The sequence below is a fragment of the Temnothorax nylanderi genome, unplaced genomic scaffold, assembly GCF_030848795.1.
Source record: "Temnothorax nylanderi isolate EJ_2023f unplaced genomic scaffold, tnyl_v1.0 TNYL_tig0169_pilon, whole genome shotgun sequence".
Lineage (NCBI taxonomy): Eukaryota > Metazoa > Arthropoda > Insecta > Hymenoptera > Formicidae > Temnothorax > Temnothorax nylanderi.
The window spans coordinates 194797-209582 of NW_027249231.1; the positions used below are offsets into that span (position 1 = coordinate 194797).

The window sequence follows — 14786 nt, forward strand, 5'->3', positions numbered from 1 at the left end:
CCGGTACCACGAAAGATACAGTTTGATTAAATTTGCCCCCTTCTGTTTCCAGGGTACTCCTAATAAACACATCAAACTGTCCCCACGGCCATTGCAGGCGTGTCATCAACAGAACATGACAGCGTCCACGGGCAAGCCGTCCTCCCCGCGGCGAACTCGCAGCGATGTTAAGAAATGTCGCAAGATCTACGGTATGGATTCACGCGACCTCTGGTGCACTCAGTGCAGGTGGAAGAAGGCCTGCACCCGTTTCTGCAGCGAATAGGCCAAGCGTCCGCCCCGTTCGTACGTCCGTGGGCGGAAACCCTTGTCAAGTCGACCCCAGAGTTTGCCAATGCTACGTTGAACGTTAACACCAACTGCCAAATGCCAATCATCGTCGAAGACGCGGCGTCGAGAAAAAAAGCTCCCGCATTCGCGGAGCACACGAGACCGCGAGACCGCCAATTATCGCCGGTTACAGCGAAAACTGTTACCCTACGTATTATTCCAGCATGGGTATACCGGAACTTTTCGTGAAAAAGTAAAATGCAAAGCTCATAAAAGCAGCATTTCTTCCTCTTCTCTCTGTTTCCCGTCGATGAAACGGCATGCACGAGTTTCGGAGAGAATCACGTCACTCTACGGTTACGATTGGCGGGTAGCTCTATAGGGCTGATATTCGTGCATGATATAACACCTTTCTAGTGCTCATAGAGGAAGTTAACGACGTAAGATTTATCTGAACGATTTCCGCCCGTTCGTGTTTTGCACTTGGCAAACTCCGACCGGGTCCCTTAGCCGTAACGAGGGACTTTTCGATTAATAGATAGCAAATAATTGGCGTGCGGAGCGATGCGACCTCAGACTGTCGCATTCTCTCGCTCCCAACTCGTCTGACGAAGAGAACCTTTTGGTTCGGTACGAATGAGATACGCACTCGCACTCGGAACGAGCATGCATGTCCTTTCGAAATGCTGATTCCCGAACCGTCTCTTAGGTCATTGCAATAGATCTTCCTTCTTCCGCCAAGAGCGCGAACGTTAATGCGCTCTCGGTAATGATGGAACTAAAGGCGTTAAGATCTCGATCCTCAGGGACGTCGTTCAGCCGATCCCTGGAGAATGAGCGATCGAATCTGACGGACGAAGGAAAGACCGGCGGAATTCGATGTTCGGTCTGACCGATGTTCAATGCTAAATGAACGCAGACAAGCAAGATTGGTAAGTCTCGCGTGGAACAGAGCTGCTAATTGTGATATTGTATCTAAATTTATTGGATCTGCCGCGAATCGAGCAGGAGAGCGCAAAGGCGTGTGAAGAAATGAGAGAAGGAAAGATTAAAAAAAAAGAGGAAACCAAAATTTTATACACCAATTATACTGCCAGATAAATAATTCAAAAAATTGTTGTTCAAGCCTCTCTCTCGCGCGTTTAAGAGGCACTATATGTTGCACGGCATGCGTCGCCGTATACCGGGCTTAGCCTTGTTAGCCTTCTGACGACCTAAGACCGTGTTCGCCAACAAAGGAGCTGCACGCGCGTATTGGGGTAGGGCTACGCAGTTGAATCGATCGATCTAACATTTAATGAAGGTTTCGCTCTAGATCACACACACACACACACACACACATACACGCACTCATTAAACACACGTGTACACTTACATACATACATGTACATACATCGCGAGCGCGAAAAATGATGACATCACATTTGTATAGTCTTATCTACGTCATTTCTTATACTCCTTTCTCGCTTCGGGTCGTTCGCGGGACGATTTATCCATTCGAATCGATTATTTCGAAAAACGTTTGATCTCGATAATTTTTCTAATGTAGCGATAACGAATGAACACTTGCAAATTTTATATGTTGACGGATTTGATGATACAAACTTTGCAAGTAAGCACCACGTCCTAAGAGGATTCAACATTAATGACTCCTGATTTTTCATCGTAATCGACTGAATTATATCAGAAACGAAATACGGGTTTTATTAAAATGATACGAATCTTCTCTATATACTTAAATAAATTTTTTAGACATAAATTATATTCAATAAAATAAATTTATAAATATAATTATATACTGTTTTGTATTATATTTTTACACATATTTATACATTTTTATATATATTAACATATATGTTATTTACAAATTTATTTTAACTATTTTTAATTAGTCAAAATATTTAACTTTTTATTAAACTTACAAATCGAAAAAGAACTATGAAAGAAAATATTATTAATTATAGATTTGTGATTTGCGAGAAAAATTTAAAAAAATTGAACGTACAAATGCAAGAAAAATTTACGTAATTTTTCGTTTTTAATGTAATCCAATACGACTGCCATGAAAGGTGAGGAGCATTAAGATTTTAATGCAATAAATGACAAAAGTATTTCATACTTGACGGAAGAAAATCGGTGAGACGTCGCAATGTATGCTGTACTAAATATAGTAAAGAATACATAAAGCGACCCTCGCCAATAAAAGTTTCTTCCAATTTCCCGATCGTTGTTCGTACGTTAGTATAATTATCTTGTATATTTAGTATAGTTATATCCTTGTATATTATGTCTTGTATATTACGTGTATTATCTTGTATAGCCCCTCGTTTTTTTATAATTATTGAACTTAATGTATTAAGAATTAGTATATCACTGTTGTTTATTAATATAATCACGACACGGGGTTTAGATTTTATTAGCATAATAAAGTGTCAGTTCTGTTGACGAATTGCGCTAATTTAAACTCAATGATTCGGGAGTATAACTCGGAAAGAGATCAATAATTCTCATAAAAAAGGTATCGGATTACCCTTGTGTTCAAAACCATCGCGTTGTCAGTATTTCCCGACTTTTTATCAATTTCATCGCATCCGTACTTTTCAAAGAAAGATCGCGGTCTTTTTAAAAATTGCCAACGGTAGCGATCGCTATTTAACGCAATGTTGTCGTCGCACGGAAAAGATTCGTTTCTTCCCATATAAATTTTATGACAAACAACTCGTACGTTACAAGTTCATACCACGGCTGATTGTATCGAACTTCGTCTATCGAAAACTTATCGCATTTTATGAATTTTATGAAACATAACAGCACTCAAGTGATAATCACGGTGTTCATACGGGAGTTGAGGTGCTGTCGAGACCTTGATCATAGTCAATTTTTTATAATCGTGTTCACAATCACATAGAGAATCGTTGTAAAGTACTTTGCAAAATAGAATGACATACAATTATTACAGATAGCATAGAAAGTAATTGCCGTCCACGTAGGTTCCTTACTGCTATCAAAATTGTTACGCTCGATTATATAAACACAATTTACCGAGGACAATACGCAAACGGAAACTGCTAAGGAGTGATATTATTACTTAATACTTAATTGTTAACATGACTTTTCTGCCGTCATTTTATTCTATGCAATCTGTACATATAACATTATACAGTGCGGCGGTAACATTGAAACTTGTAATACCGAAGAGAAATTATTTCTAAAACCCTACAAGGCTTTCATCGATTTTTTTAAATAATCGTTTTTAAAGAACTTTTTAAAGTTTTGTATATAAAGTATTCTCGTTAGAAAATTTTTTGAGATGTCCGATTCTTGTTTTAAATTTCGGCATTTTCGGATTTACATTTTAATTCGTGTCTTCGAACGCGTGCAGTTGGCGGCAAGTATGGCTTCATGTCTGACGTTAGACATTTCTGAGCTGAGTACACCGATGCATTACGATTGAGGGCTGTGCTTGAGGGGTGTGTTTGATAGCTGTCTGACGCATGCACGAGCTTGAATATTAAAAGATAAATAACGGATTATTAATTCGACAACATTAAATTGAAAGAGAATAGTTAAAAGAATAGTTTTGGATTTTTATTCATGAGGCACGAATATCTAAACACGATTTGTTCGATGCGAAGACATACACGTGACGCTGAATGTAATATTATTATAGGCGAACTTTTAAGGAAACATTGAAACGGGAATCAATTGAAACCGTTTGGCGAAACGACAAATAACGCGTTGAATCGTCTCAACATTTCGCGGTAGTAAATAATCCAGCCCTTTTTTTAGCCGATCGTTTAAGCTTCCGACTCCGTTAACGGCGTAACTTTACTAACGGCGCGATGCGAATTCGCGATGCGAGATCGTGTCTGTCGTCACGAACACACGACACACAAAACACACGCAGACACCCGCAGCAATAAATTTCCGATAGTCTCTCAGAAATTCGTATATATGATTTATTGTTGATCCCATTCTGCACGATGACACGAAACGGCAGATCGCGTGCTAGGATCGAGTGTCACTCGACAGGAATATCGCGTTGAAGAGAATTTTGGCGGACATATATATACCTATCCGCGGGATGGCACTTCGCGAATGTAAACAAGTACAAGTTTATCAACCTGTGCCATTACGTATGCCAAATATTCTCTCTAATTCCGCCCTCGCTCTCGCGTGAGGAACAAGCGAGAAAGGAAGAACACCTTCGCGCGCGCGAAGGTGCAAGCGGGAAAGGGAGGGTGGGGGGGGGGGCGGAAAAACGGAGTTTCAAACATTCATAACGAAAGCTTTACAGACTTAAAGATACCTCAGGTTTATTTCATACGAACGTACAGCATACACACCTCGTCGTCCCGTTCGAAGCGACCGACCGGTCGAGATACGTTCCAACGGCGAACGATCCGCCCGTCCATCCGTCGCTTCGACCCGGACGACCGACTGACGAACACCGAACGTTACAAAGTTAATATGTATCTCTCTCTCGCGATGTTAATGTCAATAATTTACTTAGTCAAAGCTCCTCGTCGCGACGAGTCGTCGCGGCGATTCGGGACACCGTGTAATATACAATTATAGCGAATTGGTCACCGCGGGGGATTAATCGGCGGCCTGAGGACTCTCGAGATCGCGAGTCACGCAGCCTAAACCAGATAACTTCCCCGTCGGTGACGAGCAACGCGAGCCCATCGTCGTCTCCGTTCGATCATTCGCGCTCTCCGACGTTGATCGCGTTGCTCGAGACGAGGATTTGTCGCCGATCGATCGACGAGCGGGGCACGTTTCGCGTTTGCGCTCGCGGGGAATAACCGAGCGCACCGAGTTCGAATTCAGAAAACGCATCTCTCTCTCTCTCTCTCTCTCTCTCTATCTCTATCTCTCTCTACCTCTATCTCTATCTCTATCTCTCTTAAAGCTGCTGCATTACGTTCGCGGTATAATCGCAAATTCCCCGATTCAATCAGATCAGGATCGGGCTTTCGATCGATTCGACGGGCGGGCCAGTCGTTATGCGAGCGATCGTGCGGCCGGGGTGAAGGGAAGAAGGGGGTTTTCCCGTTATTCCGGGGGGGAGCTGGGGAGGAGAGAGACCCCGTCGGTGCACGACACGATCGCCTCGGTTGATTATACCGATACTGAGCTCTGTCCAGCGCGTTTCGCCGAGATACCGAAAGAAGGGATATTGTGTTGCGGGGTAGAAAGCTAATGGCCGGGATTATCATACCAAAACGGATCTCATATCGATTTAATAAAGTGTAATTTTTTTTTCACACGGTATGTACGGCCGAGCCCCGATTTGCCGAACGGCCAGCGTCGCCGTACGCCAGATTGTATCGTGAAGAAAATTGTTAGTGACGCGAACGGTAGAATCTGCTGTACGCGACCGCACACGGGGGGAGGGGGGGGGGAGAGGGTGACGTTTCAACGAAGCGAGGGAGTGGCTTTTTTGAGAGATCGTAGCTCAATGGGCTTTAGACTATTTGCGCTCGGCCGGCCGTACAGCGCGCGAAGACATATATTATATTAATATTATATTATATTATATATTATATATTATATATTATATGATTATTATTATTATTATTATTAATTTTGATTAATTATTATTAATAATTATTATTGCATCCATCGTCGTCGTCATCTTCTTATCTTTAACCCTTAACACAATGATTAGCGTCACTCACAAGTACGTTAAGTAATTGTTAAAGCGCGAAATCTTTATTAATATTGCGTTAGATGGAGCCGTTAATATTTCAATCGCCCCGCGTTAAGAGGGTAACTTTCAGGACGGATCGCGCGTTCGGAGTGATCTAGAAACATCGAGCCAGACCGTGAGAGGTCGGAAACAATCTCGCAAGACGTGCAACCAGCGACTCTATCATTCTTATATCCGTATAATCGCTGCAAGGAAGCTTCTATTTATCGATAATGCGTATATAATTATAACGCTGCGGTTATGTCGCATTATTTGACACACTCTCGATTATTCTAACGTATATGACTGATGAGAAATTACGATGCAAAACACAACGTTAATTACGTTTGAGTGTATAAATTTTATCGTTAAGACATCGTAATAAAGGTATCTAACAAAACCGTATATCAAGTTATTGATTTATCTCATCCGCATGTACAATGCGTCTTCTCTCTCTCTTAACTCGTAGAACACGCACATTCGCAGACGCGATCAAGGTGAACAACCAGAATCACTTATCTGAAAAATATTGTGATCGACAACGCGCGCGATTTATGTGCGTGCCGCAGACTTGACTGTCATTCTTGTCCCCCAGAAGAACCCGTTTTATTTACATCCGTAAACGCCGCACGTTCGTTTTATCGTCCCGTGGGTGTAACGATGAAAAATCGACGCGCGGACTTGCATGTTTGGGGAAACAAGAAGGAAGACGCGCGTGAGAGAAAACAATAAAATATGTAACGACGGATTCTATATGTAGCTACTAATCGGTATCTTGACTTTCGTCCCGACAGGACGTCGTGAGAGCCTGAAAAATAAAGTCCTGGATCCGTCGAGTTCCTCGCTACTTGGATAGACGACGGATCCTTGATAGCGCGAACGATCCAGGTGATACGTCGGCGCGTTTTAACTTTACATATATTTCTCTCTTTTTTTTTTTCGGATACGCGCTGCGAAGTAGTGTTCTCGCCGTAGGGTTCTTGCTCAATGCACACGTATACGACGAACTTGCGTCCGTCGGGCGCAGATATCACCGAAAAAGGTAGTTGACGCTCGTCGCCGGTCGTCGGATACCTCGGGTGCTCGCGCACGTTATAATGAGACATAATCGCAGCTTCGTTCTCTCGTCGCGTAAACCTTTACACACGTAGGTACTGTACATAGAGTATAGCCGACTCGAACACCCGTTTTACGCGAGGAAATATTTCAGACGCATTCCGGACCGCGGTAGCTTGATAATACCAGGCAGGACTGCTCATATAGGATTTTACGATTGGCCCAGTATTGGGCCATTACTGACTACCAGATTTTCGATGTCGGTACTGGCCAGTATTGGCAGTCGTCTAATATTGGCTCAGCGTTGGATTATAATCGAATAAACTGATAATTAGATTCAAGAATGGCAAATGATAATGGCCCAAGAATGGCAAATGAATATAAAAGTTCATATCGTGAAACTTCTGTGAAATTAGAAATAATAAATGATACACAATGATTATTTTTGCAAGAAAAAGCTGAATATGACATTAAAACAAAGTATTTAGCGTTTGTACATATTTATTATTGCAATAATATTATAAATAGTATTTTTTATCATAACTATCAGTGTATAATTATTCGCTGGACATGGCCCAATATCATAAATTTTTTGTATAACGCTTGGCGTTGGCTATAAAATGTTGATCCATCACCGTATGCCGTGTTATCGTACACTGTTAAATTCGTAATGTCAAATTATACTCAATTTGAGACAGTTTTAACTATTCCTATTCGCCACTTCTACTCAATATGTCGATAATTTAACTAAAACAATGTAAATTGAACTAAACCAATAGAGTTAAAATAATACTAAATTTCGACGCACATGATAGTTAAAAATAACAAAACGGATTATTTAACTCAAGGCATTGGTTTAAATGTCGTCCTTTAATATTTAACAGTGTAAAAGTAAATGGACGTCCGATTATTTGCCCGTAATAGCCCAGTACTGAGCGACAGGATTCCTGGCCAATGATTAACCGCCATAAATCAGCCAAGCGTTGGCTCCATTGTAATATCTAGTTATCCTATATGGGGCGTCCGCCGGGATCTATCCCTGTGCGCATAGTTCTAAACGGCGATCGCCGTGCGAAATCGCGGTTTACAGATTGCAGACTCTTTTCGTAGACGATTTCTATGCAATTTACAAAACGGAGGCGCGCGCTAGCACGCCGGGCGCAGCCGAGATCATTCGCCACGTTAAATGCATATCTTGCGGATGTTGGGGTCTCGCTGTTGAATCAAATCGCCGTCCCCGAGGCGTCGTCGCACCTCGGGGACGCGAACGCATCGCGACCGTGCTTTTATAACGGCGATGCTCGTTCACGGAGATCACTGTACTGCCGAATCTTTGTATTTTATCCGTTCGTCGAAGTTTCCTGTCCCTTGTCGAGCGTGTGTCTGTCAGCGAGCCACGGCGCGCACGACAATCGACGCTCAACGGCCGCAATGTGTCAACGAAAAGGAATCCGAGCGGTGCGGCGTCGACGCCGCGATGCCCGCGATATACGACAGCGATAATTACGAAATTGCGCGTGAATTGCGTGCGAGCGATGGCTCTGTGCAGAAGGATAAAATCGTGTTCCGTGTATAATGTATAGCGTCGAGAGCGGCGGATCCGCGTCGAGCGTCGACGCGGATCCGCGCGGATGGATCCTTAGCAGGAGTCGTTCCAAAATGCCTATCCCTTGCAAGCTAGCGTCTGTCTCGCGACGAGTAAACGCCGTCGTTTCGTTTAAGAACCTAGTAGCGTCTCAGCATGTTAACCGAATACCTTAACGTATAGGGAAGTTAAAAGTAGAAAAGGAGAAGATTGTAAACGCTGTAAATTGCCTTCTGCGGAAAAAAAAATAACTGGCATTTTCCGGCGCGTTAAGATTAAGCCGGGTAGCGTATAGCTTATCACCGTAGCCGCGGCCGTAGGCCGGGAAACCGCATAACTGCACCGCCGTTATTGAAAATAGAGAATCTACGTACACAGCTAAGAGGCGTGAAATCCGTGTATATAAGTGCAAAGTAGTATATTGCGGTGTCAAGTGGTCGCGCAAGCTCCTTAGGAAACCCCAGATTTGATATTTTTCTTTTCGCCGCACACGCATCGAGAGCATATACGCCTCGCGCAACACGCGCGGATTAATGGTCATTAATTAATTAATTAATAACTATTAATAGTTAGGATCACGGGAGATTTGCAGGAGATTCGTGCCGCGCAATCGAACTTCCGATCTCTCCTTTGCGAGATTTACGACTGCACCCATTTCGAAATTTTTTACAGAGATAATTTCTTAGAAAAAAATCTTTAAAAAATCCATCAGTCTGATTTACGACGAAGATGTAAAACAATACACTGTTAAATTCATAGTGTCAAATTATACTCAATTTGAGTCATTTTTATATAATGATTTCTGTAGATCGCCACTGCTCTTACTCAATATGTAGTTAATTTAACTAAACAAATGGAATTAAAATAACACTGTTTTGTATTAAAATAATAAATTTCGACACACATGGTACAGCTATAAATAACAAAATGTTATTTAACTCAGGATATTGGTTTAAATTTTATCCTTTAATATTTAACAGTGTATATGTTTATATATTTATATATAGATAAAGGATTGAAAAAAGACTTGAAAAAAAATCTCTTTAGAGTAATCTCTGAATTTCGCGGATCGGAAGTTTTATCTCGCGGTACGAGTCTCGCGTCAATTTCCCTCAGCGCAACTGTTATCTTTTGCGAAAGTTACAAGTTACGTCGCTGGTAGCACTTACGATCGCCTCCACTACGTATATACTCGTATGTGACAATAGAATATTTGCCGCCGACGAACGTCAAATTTGTTCAACGATCGTTTTATTTTAAACGCAACACCGTTTGCCGAGGATAGTGGTGCAACTTTCGGCGACGAAGCGTCGAAGATTTCTATCAACACACAAATATAGGACTGTTCTCGTCCGCGCGCGTCTCGGAGGCGGGCGAATATTCTGGACTAGATGACGATTATAGTTTCGTTGAAACTCGACAAAGAAAAAAAGAGATACTTTGTATTTTTCCGGAGAATTGTCCCTCTGTCTATATGCTAAGAAATCATTATCGCAACTTTTCGATAATAAAATCTATGCGAAGGTCAGCACGAGTATTTGAATCGACCGTCTCCCGCACCGTATAGCGGCAAAACCCGCCGCTATACGGAGGAAAGTGAAGTGAAGTGAAGCCGATTTTTTTCGCGACTCTCGCAACAGACATTCCCGCTCCCGTACATCCTGTGTCACACCTTTTGCGTAGATATATAAAATTAATTACATGATTTCCAATGCAATTTACGCAGGCTGAAACGCCAAGCTCACCGGGACACAAAGTCCTTAACATATCGCGAATCGTCGAATCGTTGAACTTTCTCATGCACCAATGATTTTCCTTGGCGAAGGAAGAAAAACGCATAATTAGCTGTTGGCAATATATTCCTCGCGGAAAACTCTACCTTAAATACTCACCTCTTCTTAATTTTCAACGATCGCCGTTGCGATTGTGAAAATATAAGATAATCTCCCTATTTGAGGTCAATATACATATAACGATATACAATTCGAGGATCTTTTTTAAAGGACAAACACGAGCTAATTTTGTACTCGTACATGCCAAATATTCTATATTTGTACAGAATAGAGACGCTTACTCTTTGTGGAATAGCGCGCGAATAACCGGGAAAGGGTGCTGCAGGATACATTTTTTTTTTTTTCATAGTCGTAGTCCAGAATTTTGTAGGAATGAATAATATACAGACTCTCTGCTTCCGATTTTGTGATTCCCGTTGTTTCGAATTAAGACTTCAGAGATCTCAAACGAAAACGCGCCATTCGAAAGGGCAATATATAACTCTGCCGTTTTTAATTGTCACTTCATTGTCATTGAAGCGTATTTGTCTGTCCGTGCTAGGACCAAATGCATGAGAGGGTTAACGACGCGTATATGATACAGTGACGTCCTTTATGGAAAAAGCTACAGTAGTTGCGAAAAATGTACACAAAACTATAGCAATTATTGTAATATTTACTATAGTTACGTATACTTTTTTCGCACACACACACAACTACACAAAGAGAATTTTCTCTTAGAATTTATCCTGAAAATCATGGTAGTTGTGGGACAATAACATGTACTACGAAGAATTTTATGCGAGCTTCTGATTAATATCTACAATAATAAAAATATTAATATCTATATATTACATTAAAATATAAAATATGTTTGATTAATTTGACTAAAATATATCTAGAAAATTTCAATAATTTTTAAAAAATTACCAATCTACTTGGTTTTTATTACGTTGTTTGTAAAATGTCTTTTGTATATTTCAAAAATTCCTTGGTTGTCAAGTTGTCACAAATTTGTAGTGAATTTAACGGTAAAATATAACGAAAAATTCTCTCCGCGTACAGTAGTCTTTCTGTAATATTTTTTCGTAAGGTTATTTAATGTGCATTGAAAAATTATTTTTTCTTGTGTCGTTGGACGATTACAATTGAGTAAAAACGTTATTTACACAATATAAGTATGTCACTTCACAATTCTGCTCATTACGAAAAGGCTCACTTTTGTCATCAACGTTATTTTCTAAATATATGTCATAAGTGCAATACTTTTAATTTTTCCACACATGAGCGTTTCCCTTAAGTTTGCGTCGATATTCCAATATGTAACATCAGCGCATGTGATTCACGCAACAGCTTCTTTATGCAAGTGCTGCCTTACACATCTTCTATATGAATGTCAATCGAAACAATACAAAAGTTTACACGGTAAAAATGTCAATAGCTTTTTAGGCATCTTTACGACACCTTGATTCAAACTTTTGTGTTGTTTGTAAAAGAATTTTGAAAAAAAAGCCAGTTGCACGTTAAAAGAACATGTAATATACATCTAGATTGAAGTTGCAAGATGCAATGTATAATATGTCATCACGCGCGCATATCATCTCGCTTCTGTGGTTGTCTGTAAACAATGATGCCCACTCTTAATCGCTTTAAGAAATAATTACTGGACGGATTAACGGCAGCTTCGACGTCTCGCTTAGCGCATGAAATGTCGCGATAAATTATTATACAGTTAAAAGAAAGGGATATATAATGAAAGGATTAAGACGAGATGAGTCGAATGTCCAAGAGTGTCGTGTCGTTTTAAGCGAAATATGCGTATAGAAATTAACATAATTATATGATTCAGAAATAAAGGAGAATATATTATATTAAAAATATTTAAAAATATTCACGGACTCTCTCTTTTCGAAACTGATTTTCGTTTTGAGATTTATTGCCAATCGGTATATCACGTATGACATTTCGAGCGATTGTAATCGCTCGAAAAGAGAAGATCAACATTTATTTATAGCACATGGTTCTGTTGTTATTAATTTTACGATTAACAAGAATCTTGATTCAAACACTTCATCGTACGTTGAAACGCGAAGTTGAAATGGTAATCGGTTATAAAAATTCATTCTACTGCGAGCAAATAGATATTTAACGGCAAGTAAGAAATCGTAAACTATCAGAGCGTTAATAGAATATATATACTGTATAAGTCTTTTAAAATCATTATTGCTATAAATATGCATATTAAAAATAAAAAAAAATATCAAGCTAGGGCGTAGTGGACGATAGTATAGTTAATTGTTGACGACGACGATGACGACAACGATGACGACGTGACGACGATGAAGAGAGATAATAATATACCAGACATACGATTAATATTTTATTGAACTTTATATTTTATTAATTATTATATATACATACACACACACACATAAAACTATATTGATATGATATTATGTATAAACGCTGCATACGTATAGCGAATATATGTTAGTATACAAATTCTTCTGCATATATTTACACTTGTTGTTTTAATTTCCTATTTGAATGATTTCTCGACCCTATTTATAAAACGCGTCGAATGAGCATAATTTCATTGATATTCGAGGTGCAGCGTGTATTCTAAATAATTACCTAAATTTTATTATGTGCAATTATCAAACTATTTTATTTGTCGTCAATTATTTTGACAAATGATTAATCATAATATTATTATTAATTATATTATTTTAATTAATTAATGTAATTTTTCTAATGTATCTCCAGAAAATACATAATTTAACATACCTAATACATTTTAATATTGGGTTGGCCAATAAGTCCGTGCGGTTTTTGTAATTATAAATGTTCGATGATTATTTTTATAGAAGGTAATAACTTTAATCAATTATGTATTGGCCGTTGTTATCTACTATCTTTTACCATCTTTCGGGCAGCTTCATAATTCCTCGTTCAAAGAACTTCCTGTCTTTCTCGGCAAAAAACTGTTCCAAGTGTTGTTTGACAGCTTCCTCAGAAACGAGGTGCTTTCCATTCAAGGAATTTTGAAGGGAGCGGAACAGATGATAATCTGATGGTGCAATGTCTGGAGAATACGGAGGATGTGGTAAGACATCCCAGCCTAGCGCCAATAAATTTTGCCGGGTTTGTAGAGATGTGTGCGGCCTAGCGTTGTCATGGTGAAAGACCAATTCCCAATTCCCAAATCCCAATTCTCAATTCTCAATTCTCAATTCCCAATTCTCAATTCTCAATTCTCAATTCTCAATTCTCAATTCTCAATTCTCAATTCTCAATTCTCAATTCTCAATTCTCAATTCTCAATTCTAAATTCTCAATTCTCAATTCTAAATTCTCAATTCTAAATTATAAATTATAAATTCTCAATTCTAAATTCTAAATTCTCAATTCTAAATTCTAAATTCTAAATTCTCAATTATAAATTCTAAATTCTCAATTCTAAATTCTAAATTCTAAATTCTAAATTCTAAATTCTAAATTCTAAATTCTCAATTCTCAATTCTCAATTCTCAATTCTCATGGCCGAGCCATGGCATACATGGCTACACATAATGTCTACACTATAGTGCAGACATTAAAACGAAACCCTGGCGTCCCTCGAATCGGATCACGCGGGAGTATTAACGGCGATCGGCCGCGAGGCCTCACGCCACTCTGACACGCTTCTAGAACACCGTGACCGCCGGGGCACGCGCTCCTCCTAACCGAGTAAGTAAGGAACCGATGAAAGTAGTGGTATTTCACCGGCCATCTCCCACTTATGCTACACCTCTCATGTCTCCTTATGCCCGTATCACACTATAGCGATTGGCGATTGCGTCTACGTCTCTTGACCAATCAGAAAGTAGCTGCTGGCGATTGCGATTCGCGATTTCCGTTCTGATTGGTCAAAAGACGTAGACGCAAACGTAAACGCAATCGCCAATCGCTAGTGTGATACGGGCATTACAGTGCCAGACTAGAGTCAAGCTCAACAGGGTCTTCTTTCCCCTCTAATTTTTCCAAGCCCGTGAAGCATACCCGCCGTTGGACGCCTTTAATTAATTTTTATTAGAATAGAGTTGTTTTCTAAATAATAAAAATTATATCGACACTTTATCCAAATGATTCTGGAGCGATTGGATTTTAAAAAAATATTTTTTAGACACTTTCTGCTAATTATACGCTTAATTGATTTTAATTAATTGTGATTATTGTATGGTTTTCCAAACTCTGAAAAGTTTTTTCCAAATATCTCCAAATAATTTCCAAACGATTGGATAAGATAATTTTCAATAATTTTTAATTTGTTTGCCAACTATACGTCGGTGTATCGACGTGTCATTTCTCTCGAGGTTGGCGCAATACGCACGACAGGCAGTTTCCCCTCTTGGTCGCGACTCGCGCC

The 14786-nt window shown here is 39.7% G+C and overlaps 1 protein-coding gene across 2 annotated transcripts in view; it reads left to right on the forward strand.

The window, feature by feature from the left end:
• Glut4ef (Glucose transporter 4 enhancer factor) overlaps positions 1 to 10134 on the forward strand; it is a 90026-nt gene extending 79892 nt beyond the window's left edge. For both annotated transcript variants that reach the window (XM_071715651.1, XM_071715652.1), the window contains exon 8: positions 53 to 10134. In XM_071715651.1, the coding sequence (XP_071571752.1) occupies positions 53 to 265 (213 nt within the window). In that variant the 3' untranslated portion in view covers positions 266 to 10134. The remainder of the gene's footprint in view (positions 1 to 52) is intronic.
• The last annotated feature ends 4652 nt before the right edge of the window (positions 10135 to 14786 follow it).